The 17,411-nt window shown below is 43.8% G+C and overlaps 1 protein-coding gene and 1 long non-coding RNA gene across 3 annotated transcripts in view; one reads left to right on the top strand and one right to left on the bottom strand.

Annotated features, from left to right (window-relative positions):
- The window catches only part of LOC140394359 (platelet-derived growth factor subunit A-like), a 51,177-nt gene extending 41,410 nt beyond the window's left edge, over window positions 1–9,767 (top strand). Inside the window, exons 5-7 of one of the 2 annotated variants that reach the window (XM_072481559.1) lie at window positions 4,741–4,864; window positions 6,727–6,856; window positions 8,589–9,767. In XM_072481559.1, the coding sequence (XP_072337660.1) occupies window positions 4,741–4,864; window positions 6,727–6,836 (234 nt within the window). In that variant the 3' untranslated portion in view covers window positions 6,837–6,856; window positions 8,589–9,767. The remainder of the gene's footprint in view (window positions 1–4,740; window positions 4,865–6,726; window positions 6,857–8,588) is intronic. The other variant, XM_072481560.1, reaches the window with a different exon arrangement.
- The window catches only part of LOC140394361 (uncharacterized), a 224,502-nt gene that overhangs the window by 12,935 nt on the left and 194,156 nt on the right, over window positions 1–17,411 (bottom strand). The window contains exon 3 of the long non-coding RNA XR_011935863.1: window positions 2,939–3,079. This is a non-coding gene — a long non-coding RNA (uncharacterized lncRNA). The remainder of the gene's footprint in view (window positions 1–2,938; window positions 3,080–17,411) is intronic.

The raw sequence follows: 17,411 nt of genomic DNA, 5'->3' as shown, positions 1-17,411 counted from the left end.
CCTCTATTCTTTTTTCCAAAGTGCAAGACCTCGCACTTGTCCACGTTGTATTTCATCAGCCATTTCTTGGACCACTCTCCTAAACTGTCTAAATCTTTCTGCAGCCTCCCCACCTCCTCCATACTACTTGCCCCTCCACCTATCTTTGTATCATCGGCAAACTTAGCCAGAATGCCCCCAGTCCCATCATCTAGATCATTAATATATAAAGAGAACAGCTGTGGCCCCAACACTGAACCCTGCGGGACACCACTCGTCACCGGTTGCCATTCCGAAAAAGAACCTTTTATCCCAACTCTCTGCCTTCTGCCTGACAGCCAATCGTCAATCCATGTTAGTACCTTGCCTCGAATACCATGGGCCCTTATTTTACTCAGCAGTCTCCCGTGAGGCACCTTATCGAAGGCCTTTTGGAAGTCAAGATAGATAACATCCATTGGCTCTCCTTGGTCTAACCTATTTGTTATCTCTTCAAAGAACTCTTAACAGGTTTGTCAGGCACGACCTCCCCTTACTAAATCCATGCTGACTTGTCCTAATCCGACCTTGCACTTCCAAGAATTTAGAAATCTCATCCTTAACAATGAATTCTAGAATCTTGCCAACAACCGAGGTTAGGCTAATTGGCCTATTTGGCCTGATCCCTTACAAGAGCCTACCTCCATCTTTACCCACAAAGCCTCCGACTCCCTGCTCCTTTCCCGCACCTTTTCTGCTTTCGTTGCCCAATAATAGTACGACAGGTTTGGAAGGGCCAGGCCCTCTAACAGCCGTCCCTCTGAAGCATCACCCTCCTAATCCTTGCTGCCTTACCTGCCCTCACAAACAACAAGATCAACCTTCTACCCCCGTAAAAACTGTTTTCGGCAAAAAGACCGCCAGGCACTGAAATAGAAATAAAAACCACGGCAAAATATTCACCTTGATCGCCTTCACCTGGCCTGCCAATGGTAGGGGAAGGCTGCCCAATCGCACTAGGTCTGCCTTGGCCCTACCTACCAAACTTGTGAAATTCAACTTCCGGAGCCGGGCCCAGTCCCGAGCCACGTGCAAACCCAGAGAGACACCATAAAACACTCACTGTTTTCCACATTCAGCTTATAACCTGAAAAGGCCCCAAATCTCCTAGGCAGTCCCATTATATCCCCCACCAAAGAGCCTGGGCTGGGGATATACACCAGATCATCAGCGTACAGAGATGCCATGTGCTCCACCGTGCTCCCAATATCCCCTTCCATTTATCTGGGCACCTCGGTGCTATGGCCAAGTTGTCTATCGCCATCCCAAACAGGCATCCCTGCCTCGTTCCCCTATTTAACGGGAAAATGCCCCAAACTGAACTCATTCGTGCGCACACTCGCCTTCGCTCGCTGTGCTGCAATTTAACTCACGCCACAAACTTAGGCCCAATCCCAAACCTCTCCGACACCGCAAACAAATAACTCCACTCCACACAATCAAACACCACCAATACCTCCGACTCCCTCCCTTCTGCTGAGGAAGCACCACATTTAATAGATGGCGCACGTTTGACGACAACTACCTGCCCTTTACAAACCAAGCCCACGGTGTTGTAACAAGACTTTTAAAAATAAAGATGTTCAATTTTGAACTTGGAAGCAACTAAATGTTTATAAATGCAGCATTGATTCTCTGAATTAATTATGAATAGGAGAAGGAGAAGGGATCAAGTAGAAGTGGGAGAAAGAGTTGGGGATGGAGATGGGGTGGGGAATTTGAGGTGAAATAATGCACCGAATCAACATAGAACATACAGTGCCGAAGGAGGCCTTTCGGCCCATCGAGCCTGCACCGACCCACTTTAAGCCCTCCCTTCCACCCTATCCCTGTAACCCAATAACCACCCTATCCCCGTAACCCAACAATCCCTCCTAACCATTTTTGGACACTAAGGGCAATTTAGCATAGCCAATCCACCTAACCTGCACATCTTTGGGCTGTGGGAGGAAACCGGAGCACTCAGAGGAAACGCACGCATGTGAATGTGCATACTCCGCCCAGATAGTGACCCAAGCCGGGAATCGAAACTGGGACCCTGGAACTGTGAAGCAACTGTGCTAACCACTGTGCTACCATGAGGGGAAGGTGGCCGATGTCGTGGCCTTTGCCTCTCTGTTTGCCCGCGACGGATACTTTTGAACTGGTGGTTGGTAGCGCCGCTGGGAGTCATGGCATGATGGGAGGATTTTTGTGAGTTCCTCAGATTGGAGAAGATAAAGTTTGCCCTTAGGGGTTTGGAGGAGGGGTTGTAAAGGCTGTTTCTGTCCATGTTTGAGGAGCTGTTTGTCGCGGGAGGTAAGAAGGGACAGAATTGGACAAACTGTATGTACCGTGTTTATTTTTGCACTATGCCGATGTGCTGGGCTGAGTTTGGAATTAGATTTTTTTTTTAAAGACAGGAATGGGACGGAGCATCACATATTAGAGGTAGAATTAATACAGTGCCAGGGCTCGGGTTCAATTCCCGTCTTGGGTCACTATCTGTGCGGACTCTGCACATTCTCCCCGTTTCTGGGTGGGTTTCCTCTGGTGCTCCGGTTTCCTCCCACCAGTCCCAAAAGACGCGCTTGTTAGGTGAATTGGACATTCTGAATTCTCCCTCAGTGTACCCAAACAGGCGCCGGAGTGTGGCGACTAGGGGCTTTTCACAGTAACTTCATTACAGTGTTAATGTAAGCCGACTTGTGACACTAATAAAGACTATTCTGTGGCATAGCACCTATCTAGGTGCTATGCCACCTAATTTGTTTCTTTGTTCTATTCATGCTCTTGTCTTCTCTGGTGCTATTGGTGCTGAATGTACTGCTGCAGCTGACTACTACAATAGAAATGATTTGTCTTTGAAGTTTTCCTTTTCACACTGACTGAATCGATTTTTAACCACAATTTTGTTATGCTAAGAACATTACATTGTCACCTTTTTTGTCGCCCAGGCAGTCGACTCTCCAGCAGGACATTCCTGAGGCAGTAGTTTAAATATTTCAATGCTCTGTGAATGCTCCTGTTGTTGATAAATGGAATTTGTCTCTGTTCCTTGCTGAAAGATCCAGCAGTAATCCTGTAGGGCACAAAGATAGAACAATGACCACAGTGGGCTAATCCCCAAAAACAGCCTCTCAACTGCTTTAAATTGAATTCTGCAGCTCTGTATATTTTTAGGTTTTATTTATATATTTTGGGAACAAATTTACAAAGCTATGCTGCCAGGTTGTCGGCAACACAAGTTGAAAATCCAAGCATGTGCTACTCAATGATTTTCCCACTACTAAAATTAAATTTTCCCTTTAATATATTTATGTTTTTTAATATAGATGTCTGCATTAAAGCAAAAAAAAGTCATTAATTTTCCAAAATATGTCTGGAATAGATTTGCCTAAAGAGCAAATTGAAAAGGAAACCTGCACAGGGAATGGAGAAAAAAAGTTTAAAATTGTTCTCTAGATGTGCGCAGTCGTGACTATATTGTCTATCCCATAATAATTGTTTGTGTAACTGAGTGACGTGACTATTTATCGGAACATTACAGTCTAACAATTGAAATCAGCGTTAAATGGTGAGTTTATGCCTTCTAATTTATGATCAGAATCACAATAATAGCAGCAACTTGGACTTTAACATAGTTCCTTTAACATAGTTAAATGCCCCAAGGTGCAGGAGAAAAGGGACCTAGGCGATGTGTGCAGTGCTGATGTCCTGTAACCAGATTATCAAAGTAGCAATGTTTTGTTCACTAATATTTGCTATGTACATCGATTGTGTATTTGATCTGTAGTTAGTTTGTCAGAGCGAACAGTTGGTATTCACAGATTTAGAAATGTCACTTTGGATCTGCTAATACATATGAAATGAAAATCGCTTATTGTCACAAGTAGGCTTCAAATGAAGTTACTGTGAAAAGCCCCTAGTCGCCACATTCCGGCGCCTGTTCGGGGAGGCTGTTACGGGAATTGAACCGTGCTGCTGGCCTGCCTTGGTCTGCTTTCAAAGCCAGCGATTTAGCCCTGTGCTAAACAGCCCCTATATTTACTGAATGATACCAGCATAAGGATTCAAATGGATCTTATTTTACAATCTGCAGCATCACTGAAAACATGTTTGTTTTAAACTCTATTGGGATTGAGGGTTGGCCCAGAGAGGAGGTGAAATTGAATAATATTCAAAAATTTACTTCAGGTGTCTTGTGTTACTTTTATTTCATGGCTGCTGATGTGTTTTTTACATTTCCAATTTATGTGATCCAAAACTGGACTTGTACATCCAACTATGGGGGTTAATCTGCTCCTGTTACACACTGATTAGTGCAATTGTGTAAAGTTGCTTCAAGTACTATTTTAAAACAGTTGTCAAATAGCAGAAGAGGTTCATGACTGCATTCAAACAGTGCACAAAATCTCGGGCACTGACCGTATTGAATTGGGCTCTCCTCACTGCTGACAAGATCTTGTTTTTGCTCAATTTTATCCCAAATCCCTTAATCCGTCTTTGTATTTGTTTCCCCACTGGATAACCGTGGAAACTCCGCGCAGTTTTGTTTTTAAACATATGGTGCATTACATACAGTGTCAATTTAGAATAAATTGTTACTTTGGAAATGTTAGATTCATAACAGTGAATAGTTTAAATTTGTCTTAATTCCCAATGGTCTGAAATCAATATTTTCATTCTGTGGAATAACAGCTACAGGATAAGACTGCTAACTTACTTTCTGTTGAATTGCAGGTGGCAAAAGTGGAGTATATAAGGCGCAAGCCCAGATTAAAGGAGGTTATAGTGAGGTTAGAGGAGCACCAGGAGTGTATGTGCACATTACTACAGTCTAATTCAGAATACAGAGAACATGAAGGTACTTGACCACATCTAAAGTGTTTCAATTCATCTGTGTTTAGCATTATTATGAAAGTGCTTTGAACATTTTGCTACTTTAAAGGTGCTATAAATAGAAGCTGTTATTAAAATATTTAATATTATTAAACAATTCCTTTTGTGTTTAAAATGCACCTGACAATATTAAAAGATAAGTTTCACTTCCTTCCACAGACGCAGGTGCTATGTATTTATATATATATAGATAGATAGATAGAATATATGTATGTACTACTTAGTTTTGAAGAGCAGCTGTGCAATTTCTAAATTGTAAACCAAATCACTTGATTTTTAAAATGTCGACATATAAATTTTCCCTCCTTTGATAATCTAAGTGAAAAATTTGAGAGTAAAACTTTGGCATTGAAGCCTTGCGATATCACTAGCAAGCATTAACATGCTTGTTTACAAGTCCTGTCCACTGTTTTATTGAAGGGTAAAGTAAATGGAGTTAATGTCTTGGTTGAAATATTTTTTGTACGAACATGTCGACGTTTGAAGCATTAAGTTCCTTATCGCCACAAAAGCTGATGCAGGAACAGGAGTGATCCCTTCGACCAGTTGAGACCTTTTGTTAACCAAACTTTAATCCCAGTTTCCTGGTTCTTCTCCATTTACTTTAATCCCCCTATTCCCCTGTGATGCCCATGTTGATGATTTTCTGGGTCGGTATATTCCACATTCTCCCAAATCTAACGTTTTTTGGTCTACACCTGCTTTTTAACCAACTTAGTTCAAGGGTTAAATACTACTGATGATTCAAAGGGTTATTTTGACTTAACAAATTGAATAATCCAATACATTTATTTGAACAATGTAAATAAGACAGGGACATGATAAAACTGTTTAAAAGTTAAACTTTTAAAATTTGAGTTAAGGAACTCTAAGAGCAGAATTTTACACTTCCCCAGTGGGGGTGAGGGTTGAGAGTGTAAAATTGAATGTACGGAATTCCCCCTGGGAACCCTCCCGCCCAAATACAGCTGAAATTTCACACTTGGGCAGACAAGGCCTCAGGTGGAAATCCTGCCCTTTCACCTATTAAGGTGCTTAAGTGGCCACTTAATGGCCACTTAAGGGCCTTATCCTGTCCAGCCTCAATTTTTAGGCTGGGGGTGTGGATAGGGTGGGAAAGTGACAATATAACCTCTCTCCAGAGTGGTTCTCACTCTGAAGGCCCCCTCAGAGTTGCTCCCCCTCCCCCAGCCATTGAGCTCCGGGACCCCCTGCCCCAAGATACCCCCTCCCCCAACTCCCCTTGGCGTCCCTTAGCCTCCCGCCCTTGGGATCCCCAGGACTTAGATTTACAATGGTCCCAGGACTTATTTCCAGACAGAGCACTGCAGTACTGCTTCTGGCCACTGCAGTGCTGTCCCTGGCCGGGTTGAAGAGCTGTCGAAAATCTGATTAGCTGACAGTTGTCACGGGTGGGACGTTCTTCCGAGGGCAGACAGGAGTCCCGCTCACTGCTACTCAATGCTCAAGTGAGCGTTAAATGGCAGTGGGAGTCTGAGAGTTGGCGGTTCCACGTTATTTACCGCCTCACGAGATGGTGAGAACCGATCACTTACCTTCCTTAAACCTTTACCCCATGTTACAGTATATTCCCGTGTTCTGAATTCTCTTATTGGAGGGAAGGATCATTTTGAAAAGGCTTGAGCCTTTTGCCTACCCCTTCATCAGTTTGAGACTTAACAAAAAAGGTGATAACCCTGCACATTAGTGGTCAGTGAAGTGTGATAGAGCTGCTGATTTAGTAAGTTTGTGATCCACTTTTGGCTAGAAACAGCTCCAATACTTGTTGATATTTGTATAAATTCCAACACAAGTACATTTTCTTAGGGCCTTTCATCAGCCCAAAGCGTTTTAAAGGAAGAAATAGTGAAAAAATTAAAAAACGGAAGCGTAAAAAGTTAATACTGGCACCTGACAAGGATGTGTATCCAACATAAAAGCTCTGGGATGCATTCAGGTAGGACTCGCTGTGCTGGGTAACTGTTATCGGCCAGCATACATCATAAGAGAAAATTAATAATCAGAAGCTATGATTTAACACAATCACATTCCAGATCTTATCACATCTCACCCTGAGATTGGGGAGAAATTATTTTTTGATGGGCTTAACTGATTCTGCCTTTGGGGAGTTACTCTTCCTGAAGCTGATCGCTGCTGGATGTTTCACACCTTCACTGCTTATTTTATCCTTCACTGATTTGAAGGGCATGCAGCTGCACAGTCTTAGCCTGGCTCCCTTTTCCTGCACTACTGCTTGATTTCTTGTTTAAAACTCAATGGCTTGGCCTGTGTGAATTGATTTTGTCTGAGATAATTGTTCCAATGGCTGTTTACAGTATTAGAATATTGGCTGTTCATACGCGCAGTTTGTGCTCATGGTTAGATCAGACCAAATGTTTTGCCTCGGTAAGTAGGCTTTCTCCTTCTCCCAACCCCTCCCCTCAACCCCAACTCTAATAGGTACATATCTTATCCAACGTCTAAATGCAAAACTAAGTGTTGCCAGGCCAACTTATTTGATGGGCAACGGCAGGCAATTTTCTATCTGTTCCCATTGCTTTCCACTTTGTAATACAGATTCTAGATAGCAGTCTGTTCAGGGGTGAGAGCTTGTGCTCTTTTTCCTCGTTCTCTAGCCCAGAAGCACTGAAGAAAATTGTAATGCCATGCTACCCTGACTAAACTTAGAGAAGTAGAGAGAGGTTCAGATCTGAGTGACGAACTTTAATATATTGACCAGCGACTTTATCCACTGCAGAATTGGGAGTGTTGCTGAGCAATCCACATGCGGAAGCGATGACAGGATTGAGTGGAATGTTCAGTTGCTGAGTAGCGGATTACCAAGCACCATTTAGTGCTGAGCCTGATAATTGGCTGCTCTGTAAATGTTTGGGTTTTAAAATAAATCTTGTATCTGTGCAGTGTAGTGCTGCAGTTTCCCTACCTGCATCATTGAATATTGTCCCGTTAACCAATTACTTTCCAGAAAGTAAACTCTAGACTTGGTATCAACCTGCACCTCACAGAATTCCTCCCCAACTCCCCCTGAAGCTACTCCAGCTCTGTGCAGCATGAGTCGGTTTTAACAGGGCTGAAACCTCCCCTCAGTGCTCCTCAGAGGCGGAGAAAAGAAACTGTGTCCTGACCACTATGCAGGGGCTTCTGCTGGAAGGTATATACTCAGACATTGAGTGGAGACAGAATTGGAACAGCTGAAGATTCACCCCTTTGGTGAGTTGCTGGTGGCAGTGGTAATCACCCCTTTGTGATAGGAATGGGGAGAGAATTAAGTGGTCGGGTAAGAAATCCCTCTTACTCAGTTACTCACAACTGACATTTTAATCTTACTGTCTCTGTGCAATCCTTCAGCATTTATGTAAGTTGGATTGCAGACAAAATAAGTTTACTAATTTATATTATTTTTTAAACAAGTGGTTGAAGCACACAACATGACCTATGTTAACTCATTGTTATGTCTGCAATCACAGAATTCCTTTACTACAAAGTTGTGAGCTTGGATGAGTGACTTGCCAAAAAACGTCAGCACAGACTTTAACATTAGGATGCCACTTTGCTTGTAGTAAATCACAATGCACGCCAACAGCACTATAAGAGGTTTGGTTGCTTGTTACTGAATGGAAATGAAGCGTTGGATTTGTCATTAATTTTTAATATTTCCTCTCTTGCAGATGTGAGGTGAAAATAAGCTACATGAGGACTTACAATGGGGGGGGCATGGACGTACATCTCTTTTGTTACAATCCAAAAGCCTATATGCCAAAGGTGCTTTTATTTGACTGTTATTTCCCTTTGCCCTCAATCGAACTGTTTTCCCAGCAAATTGAAAATAAAACTGTCTTAACTCCGAGGCAATAAAGCGGAACATTGTGGAATGGAACTGCTCGGTGAATTGATGGGAGGCGCCTTGGTCTTTTTATATATATATGATATATATATATATACACATGGAGGAAAAAAAGGGCATTCGAAAGAGTGGGAAGAATGCCTGAAATGCTGCTGAAGGGACATAGTTTCAAGTGAATGGAGAATATATAATGAAGAACTTTAAAAATGGTGCTGTTTATTAATACGCCGTGTCTCCCTAAAGCCTCAAAGGGACTTACACAAATGAGAGGCACGGACCATCCGAGAAGCCCCCGCCGGTACTTCCTTTTCTAGAGCTTATCCACAAAACTGTGGAGCAAACTTGCACAGTGTTCTTGTTTTTATGAACTACGCAGTTTCTTCAGGGGTGGGGTGGGGAGCCTTGAAGACGGATGTTAAGAGTTTATTATCGCACCATTGGGTGTATATTAAGCTTGCTTCTACTGTACTCTTTTTAATGTTTTATTATTCCGTGGACTACTTGTATATTTTATTTCATTTAGGAGACTGCAGGTACAACTTTGCAGCATCTTGTTGATTTATTTTACTGGAAGAATATGATCTTTAACCAAGCTGTTCAGAAAATTGCATTGGTGCAAAAAAGATTCCCCAAAAAGTCTTTTTGGTTCATATATGTTTCTTTCTTTCCCTCTCCTCCTTTCTAATTTAAAGCATTTCAAGTAAAATTATTTTGCATTAATAAATGATACAAAAAGCCGGAAAATAACAGTTACTTCTGGTCCTGTACAGTCTGAAAATGTTACTTTTGTTTTTTGCCTGTCAGTAATACCACATTTTATGATTTTCATCTTTTAAAAGAAAAGTATTTTCTAACTTTTATTTCACATGCCTGACTGTGTGAAATGGTCAAGAATATCTATTGCGATGAACGCTATAAAAATATGGACATCAAGCTCTACAAGTAAACTGATTTTTAAAAAATATGTGGTCACAACAATAATTAAACTCCTGAATATATTCAAGGAAGTGTCGTCTATGAAGTAGTGATGTGATTTACAAAAAAAAAAAGAATATATTGGTCATTTATTAATGGGAGCTTCCATGATGCTGTCTGTGACTTTGGGTTGTTCTTTACAATTTAACTCTGCATGCACGCCTTCTGATAATTTAACAGGTAACTGCACTGGCTGGAAGAGCCATACAGAGCTGGCAAGCTCCAACTTCAAACCCCACCCATAGGTTTCATTCGGCCCATCGAGTCTGCACCGGCTCTTGGAAAGAGCACCCTACCCAAGGTCAACACCTCCACCCTATCCCCATAACCCAGTAACCCCACCCAACACTAAGGGCAATTTTGGACACTAAGGGCAATTTATCATGGCCAATCCACCTAAGCTGCACATCTTTGGACTGTGGGAGGAAACCGGAGCACCCGGAGGAAACCCACGCACACACGGGGAGGATGTGCAGACTCCGCACAGACAGTGACCCAAGCCGGAATCGAACCTGGGACCCTGGAGCTGTGAAGCAATTGTGCTATCCACAAGGCTACCGTGCTACCCATATCCAGTCTGCTAATTTAGTAATAGTAAGGATGTGATAGTTTGCGTCTTTTGTTTTTTTGCGTGGAGAATCGACCTGACTGCCCGCTTGGACTCCTCCTCTGTTCCCACTATGGAAATTGCATGTTTGTGCCACAGAAGAAGGCCAGGGATGAACTTCGCTTTGCTGTTCCCCCACCTTTAAATTGAAACTCAGTATTCCCTGCCATGATTGACACGTAAGGAATGTGGGTATGGTAGCATAGATTATGACCGAAATTCTCTGGTCCCGCCGGCTGTGCACCCCCGCCCGCGGGGTTTCCCAGTGGAATGTTGTGGCTTCAATGGGACTTCCCATTGACAGCGGCAGGAACTAGAGAATCCTGCCACCAGCGAACAGCCGGAGAATTCAGGCCTATATTACTGGACCCTTGACCCAGTGATTGAGAATTCAAATTCTACCATGGCTGTTTGAGAATTTCAATTCTGTTTTAATTTGATTTTGCAAATAAAAGAATCAGTACAAGTAACCCCAAAACCATCAGAGATCGTCCAGGTTGTTTTAAAACCGTGACTGATTCATGAATGTCTTTTTGATAAGTGAAACCTGCAGTCTCGTCTATGCGTGACTGTAGCCCCCAACCACCTTCTTTGGCTCTTTGATGTCTTTTGAAATGGCCTAAGAGGTTTGTCCACTTTCTCAGGACAACCAAGGATGGATGGGCAATAAATCCCAGCCTTGCCAACAATGCCAACGTCCTGAGACGTTGACTTCAGCAGGATCACATGATCCTGCCAAAAATCTATCTCAGTCTTGAATATACTTAATGACTGAGTGTCCACAGCCTGCTCAGATGGAGAATTGCAAAGATTCATCAACCAACCCAGTCTTAAATGATCAAAACTCTATCCTGATACTATGTCCTGCTATTAGTTCTGGACTGTCCATCTTGGAGAAATAACCTCTCAGCATCTTTCCTTCAATAAGGAGACCAAAACTGTGCACAATGCTCCAAGTGTGATCCCACCAAGCCATGTTCACTGGTAGAAAGACTTCCAGCCCCCTTGCAATGAAGACCAGGTGCCATTTGCTGTCCTGCCAACGTGGGAACAGAGGCGGATGAGGCCTAAAAATAACGAGGCAGATGAGGCCTAAAAATACTGACGCTGGCTGAAGTGTCAATCTCCTATCTCTGTTCCTGGTCTAGGCCATTTTAGGGAGGCAGGTTTGGGAACCTGGCTAGCCAGCTGAGGTGAAGAGTCAATTCAGCTTATTATAAGCCGAATAAGGGCACTGACGAGTTGCCAAATGGTATTTATCACTTTCCCCCGTCCTGGGGTAGGATTCGGGGCCCAAAAACGCTTGATTCTTGTACCCTGCCTCTGAAGTGAAAATTCAGCTTTCTGTGTTTCTTGAGCAAGAACACCCAAATCTCCCTAAATACCAATGTTGTGAAATTCCTCAACGTTAAAAAAATATCGGCTTCCTATTATTCCTGCTAAAATGAACAGCCTTACATTTCCCTGCATTCACTCCATTTGTCACCTTATGGCCTAATCTACCAATACCCCTTTGCAGCCTCTTTGTGTCCTGTTGAAAACATACTGTCCCATTTAGTTTTTTATTGACAGCAAACGTGAGTATGTTACACCTACATCCATGACTTGGGAACTTTTGAAGTATGCTCACTGCGGTAATGTAGAGAACATGGCAATGTGTGCACAAGTTCCGACAAACTGTAATGTGCTAATGATGAGATTTTAGTGATGCTGGTTGAGGGGTCAATATCGGTTAGGTTACCAGGGAGAACTCCCTTGCTCCTGTTCAGAATAGTGCCATGAGACCATTTACATCTACTTGAGGGGGTAGCACCCCCAACCGTACAGTACAGCACTCTGTCATTACTGCACAAGTTGTATCAGCCTGGATTTGGCACTCCGATCTCGGGAAGGCACTGTTACTCACATCCCACTGACCGGGAATGTTGCATGTCTACATTTCAAAAACTTTCGATCGACATATATGTTGTCGTAATTTCAGCTCTGATGCATGCAAATATTTCTACTACTTTGAATCCAGTGGTTGAATTTTCCCAAGGTTCTCCCATCATCCACTGTAACTCTAGTGGAAAATCAGCAAAAATCTGGAGAACTATTGTGAGTACGGGCTTCCACTGAAGTTACAGTGAACAAACAGATGAAATCTCCCACTATGTTTGAAGTACTGCCCAATATAAAATGATTTATAACTTAGTTCCCCATCCATGACATTTCTGTTTAGTTTGATCTAACTTTCTAAGCGTTTCCACTTATAATTGGGGGAGGGGTGATGGCGTGCACAACTAGGATCGCAAATATGAGATAATTCCTAATTAATCCAAGAAGGAATTCAGGAGAAACCTCTTTACCCAGAGTGATGAGAATGTGAAACTCACTACCGTTAAGGAGTGGTTGAAGCAAATAGCTTGGATGCATTTAAGGAGAAGTCGAAGAAGTGCACAAGGAAGAAAAAAAGAAACAATGAAACAGAAAATGAAAATTGAGACATATCGACTTCATAGGGTAGATGCTGAGGCGATGTTTCCCCTTGTGGGAGAGTCTCAGACCAGAGGGCATAATCTCAGAGTAAGGTGTCACCAATTTAAGACCGAGATGAGGAATTTCTTCTCTCAGAGGGTAGTGAATCTGTGGAATTTTTTATCCCAGAGGGCGGTAGAGGCTGGATCATTAAGTATGTTTGTGGTGGGGCAGCACGGTGGCACAGTGGTTAGCACTGCTGACTCACGGTACTGAGGTCCCAGGTTCGGTCCCGGCCCTGCGTCACTGTCCGTGTGGAGTTTGCACATTCGCCCCGTGTTTGCGTGGGTTTCACCCCCACAACCCAAAGATGTGCAGGGTAGGTGAATTGGCCACGCTAAATTGCCCCTTTATCGGAAAAAATGAATTGGGTACTCTAATGTTTGTGGGCAGCATGGTAGTACAGTGGTTAGCTCAGTTGCTTCACAGCTCCAGGGTACCACATTCGATTCCCGGCTTGGATCACTGTTTGTGTGGAGTCTGCACGTTCTCCCCGTGTCTGCGTGGGTTTCCTCCGGGTGCTCCGGTTTCCTCCCACAGTCCAAAGATGCGCAGGTTAGGTGGATTGGCCATAATAAATTGCCCCTAGTGTCCAAAAAGGTTAGGGGGGAGGTGTGGGTTTAAGTAGGGTGCTCTTTCCAAGGGCCGGTGCAGACTCGGGCTGAATTACCTCCTCCTGCACTGTAAATTCTATGTAAATTCAAGGCTGAGATGGACAGATTTTTAATCGGTAAAGGAATTAATGATTAGGGGGATAAGGTGGGAAAGTATATTTGTTTTTGGAAATCTGTTTATTGGCATTTCTCATATTTATAAACAATTGTATTTATGCATCACATTTTTCTTACCCACGTTAATTTACTTTATTGTACAGAGAGGTTTATTTTAACATGCATTTAATTGACCTGATATACATTTTGACGCCCTCTGGATAGGTTTATAGCCCCCCCCCACTTCCCGGCTTCAGCTATGTTTTGCTTTTATTTTCAGGGAAAGCCACCTCCTCTTCTCTTTTGTGGTTTCCCCACCACCCTTCCAACCCCCCCCCCCCCCCCTCCCCCATGGGTTGCGCAGTCCTTTGGTTCCTCATCAATCTTGTTTTATTATTATCTTATTCCTCTATGCTGGCCTCAAACAGGTTTTGGAAGAGGCCGACAAACCGCCCCCAAGTATCCAGGATCCCTTCCTCCGACCCTCGGATGGCATACTTAAGGGCTGGTTTAGCTCAGTGGGCTAGACAGCTGGATTGTGATGCAGAACAAGGCCAGCAGCGCGGTTTCAATTCCCGTACCAGCTTACCTGAACAGGCGCCGGAATGTGGCGACTAGGGGCGTTTCATAGTAACTTCATACTTGTGACAATAAAGGGTTATTATTATTATTATTACTTAATCTTCTCCAGGTGGAGAAATTGTGCAACGTCAGCGCCAGTCTGCAGCTGTGAGTGGTGCTGCTGATTGCCACCACGTTGAGCTGCATTCGGCTTAGCCTTGTGCAGGAGGAGGTGGAGTTAGCCCTGCTCAGTGCTTCGCTCCAGAGTCCCCACCCTACCTCTGTCCCCAGTTCAGCCTCCCATTTCTGTCTGGTCTTGTCCAGTGGTGTTTCAGCTCTGTCCAGTAACTGTCCGTATATTTTCCCACACAGCCCTCCCTTCTTGCTGCTTGTGCCTATCAGGTCCTGTAGTAGTGTGGTTTCTGGGGCCCCAGGGTACCCTACTGTCTCTTTGTGGAGGAAGTGTTTGGATGTGTCTCATTTCTTGGCCTTTTGCTAGATTCCACTTCGTCATCAGTTTGTCCAGTGTCGCCAGTCTGCGCCTTACGTAGAAGTCCCCGACCGTCCCCCGTCCCACCTCCTTCCTTTGAAGGTGGTATCTAGCATCGTTGGGGGGAATCTGTGATTGCCGGCGATGGGGGCCATGGGGGACATTTTAGTTATCCCGAAGTGTTGTCTCAGCTGGGTCCACGTTTTCAGTTGGCCGCTACCACTGGGCTGGTTGTGTATCTTGTTGAGGGGTTGGGAGTGCTGCTGTAACCAGGGCCCGGAGGGTCATTCCTTTACAGCAGGCCTCCTCGATTTGTACCCAATCTGTGCCGGTTCTTGTACCCATCCCCTCGCTCTGCCATTGCTGCCCAGTGGTAGTATTGTAGGTTTGGTAAAGCTAAGTCCCCTTCGATTTTCCTTCTTTGCAGTGTCGGGGAATTCCGGGTTCTTACCCCCCACACAAACGCCATTGTTAGACTGTCTACATTTTGGAAAAAGGCCTTGGGGATGAAGATCAGGATGGATCTAAACAGGAAGAGGAACCTTGGCAGTATGTTCATCTAGATCGTCTGCACTCTCCCCGCCAGGGAGAGTGGGAGTGTGCCCCACCTTTGAAGGTCCATTTTTACTTCTTCCCCCAGGCTGGTCAGGTTCCACTTTGTGATCTGTGTCCAGTCTCTAGCCATCTGGATCCCCAGGTATCGGAATCTGTTCTGGGCCATTTTAAAAGGGAGCCCCTCCAGCTCTGCTCCTCCCCCATTTGGGTTCACTGGGAATGCCTCACTTTTGCGGGAAAGTAGATTTGACGATTATCAGATCAGTCATAATCTCATTGAGGACTTGATGGGCTGAGTGGCCTACTTCTACTCCTACAGCCTTTTGGAACCTTCTTGAGACATTTAAGGCACTTTCACTCGTGAAGAGAAAGTAAATCTGGATCAATTCTAACAAATACACCAGGACAACAAGGTATAGATTCAGGCTTATGCAAGGCACATTTATTTCAGAAAACTGGGTGGTGTTTCTTTTACAGTGTTCAGAGACTGGAATAGGTAGCTAAGTAGACTGGATGAAATGTAACTCATTTAAGCAACAGCTGAATTCTGTAATGGGAATATTATGTGGTTGGTATTCTGGAAGGATAAGATCAAATGGGGCGAATGTCCTTTTTCAACCAAATCTATCATGTACCCAGTTGGTATGAATTATTTTTATCTTGATATAAACGTGGAACATGTTTTCCTAGTCTTGCTAATTTTAAAGTGGGTGTTTCCAACTTTATATTCATGGTCTACTTGAAAAAGGAGAATATGCCCATTTAATTTTTACATGTACTTTGAACATATGCTCCCCTTAATTTTCCTTCTGCTTTGAACTGTGTGTAATTATTGGATTTTCTTTCTGTACCTGGAGGAAGATAGGGTACTTCAATTATTAACTGCTGTGAAGCTAAATTTCATCATCAGTCATTATGCTAAGAGATGGTTTTTATTTGCAAAAGGGAGTATGTTTCAATCTTAAAGCTAAAATAGAAATGACGGTTACAGTCTGGTCATTGTTGGGTTAGCCAAGTCTCCCGGGGGAGACTCCAGGAATTAAAGGTGAATCTCCAGGACGTGGTTACAAGCAACCGAGGAGAACAATAATAGAGAAATTACCAAAGAAAGGGAGTTTCTCTATTGTTTTATTGTTAAGCAGAAAAAGTATTGGAGATGGGGAGGGGCGGGTGGGGTTGTAAAAGACTGACTGACAAGACAAATATCTAATCGGGTAACAAAGGGTTTAGCTTCCCAATTAGTGTGGGCAGGCAGTTGGATATATTGGGTGTACAATGGTGGAGTGCGGGGCACAGGATGGGGGAAGGGGATGATCGTTGGTAGGATGTCATGTGACCAACCTCCAGGAATAGGTCTACTCATCGCTAGCAAACCCAGGTCATTTATGTGCAGACATTTTGGCTTGAAATCTTCTTTCCTGTTTGTAGATCCATCACTTTTGGCAGCTACAGGCTGTCCAAAGTCAAAATCATAACATGCAGCAACATGCCTACCCAGAAGGATATGGTCGCTCTTCAGTGCTCACAGCTGCTACAATTTGTACTGCACATGATTCATGGCTCTTTTGCAGTTTATTATATAATCCTCCCACTTCTAATGTAGATATGTCTACAGTGGGCTTGGGATTAGGTTTCTCAAACCAATACCTCATTTGAAAAGGAACTCAGCAATTCTTCCCCCACATTATGTCGCTTGTCTCGATCTTGTGCTGGCAAGGAAGAAAAGCACTTTCTATAGCACTGTGCATGACCTTTGTACGTCTCAAAGTGCTTTTTTTGAAGTGTGGTTCCTGTTGTAATTTCGGAAATGCAGCATCCCCAACCAGCAGTGTGATAACGACTAGAATGATTTTTTTTCCCCAGTAAATGTTATTTGAGCGATAAGTCTCGGCCAGGATATTGGCACCAACTCCCCGGCTGTTCTTCGAAATAGTGCCGCGAGGTGCTTGAGGCCCGCCTGAGAGGGCAGGGAGGAGCTCCGATTATCGCCTCCCCCAGAAAGATGGCACCTCCAAGAGTACAGAGCTGCCCCTCAGTACAGGCACTGGTGACGTCAGCCTGGGCCATGTGTCCAGCCTCTGGAGTGGAACATGGACCTATGCATGACCTGCTAGATACAGAGGCTGATAACTGAGCCATTTTTTTTTGACACAATTTGAAATTTGTGATGCCACCACTCTGGAATGGTCCTCAAACTGGCTCAGGGACAGATGAGAAACACTCTGAATTTTA

This window comes from Scyliorhinus torazame, chromosome 17 (genome assembly GCF_047496885.1).
Source record: "Scyliorhinus torazame isolate Kashiwa2021f chromosome 17, sScyTor2.1, whole genome shotgun sequence".
NCBI classification, from domain to species: Eukaryota; Metazoa; Chordata; class Chondrichthyes; order Carcharhiniformes; family Scyliorhinidae; genus Scyliorhinus; species Scyliorhinus torazame.
Note: the sequence above shows the minus strand (reverse complement) of the source record. Positions and strands in the feature narration are given on the sequence as shown.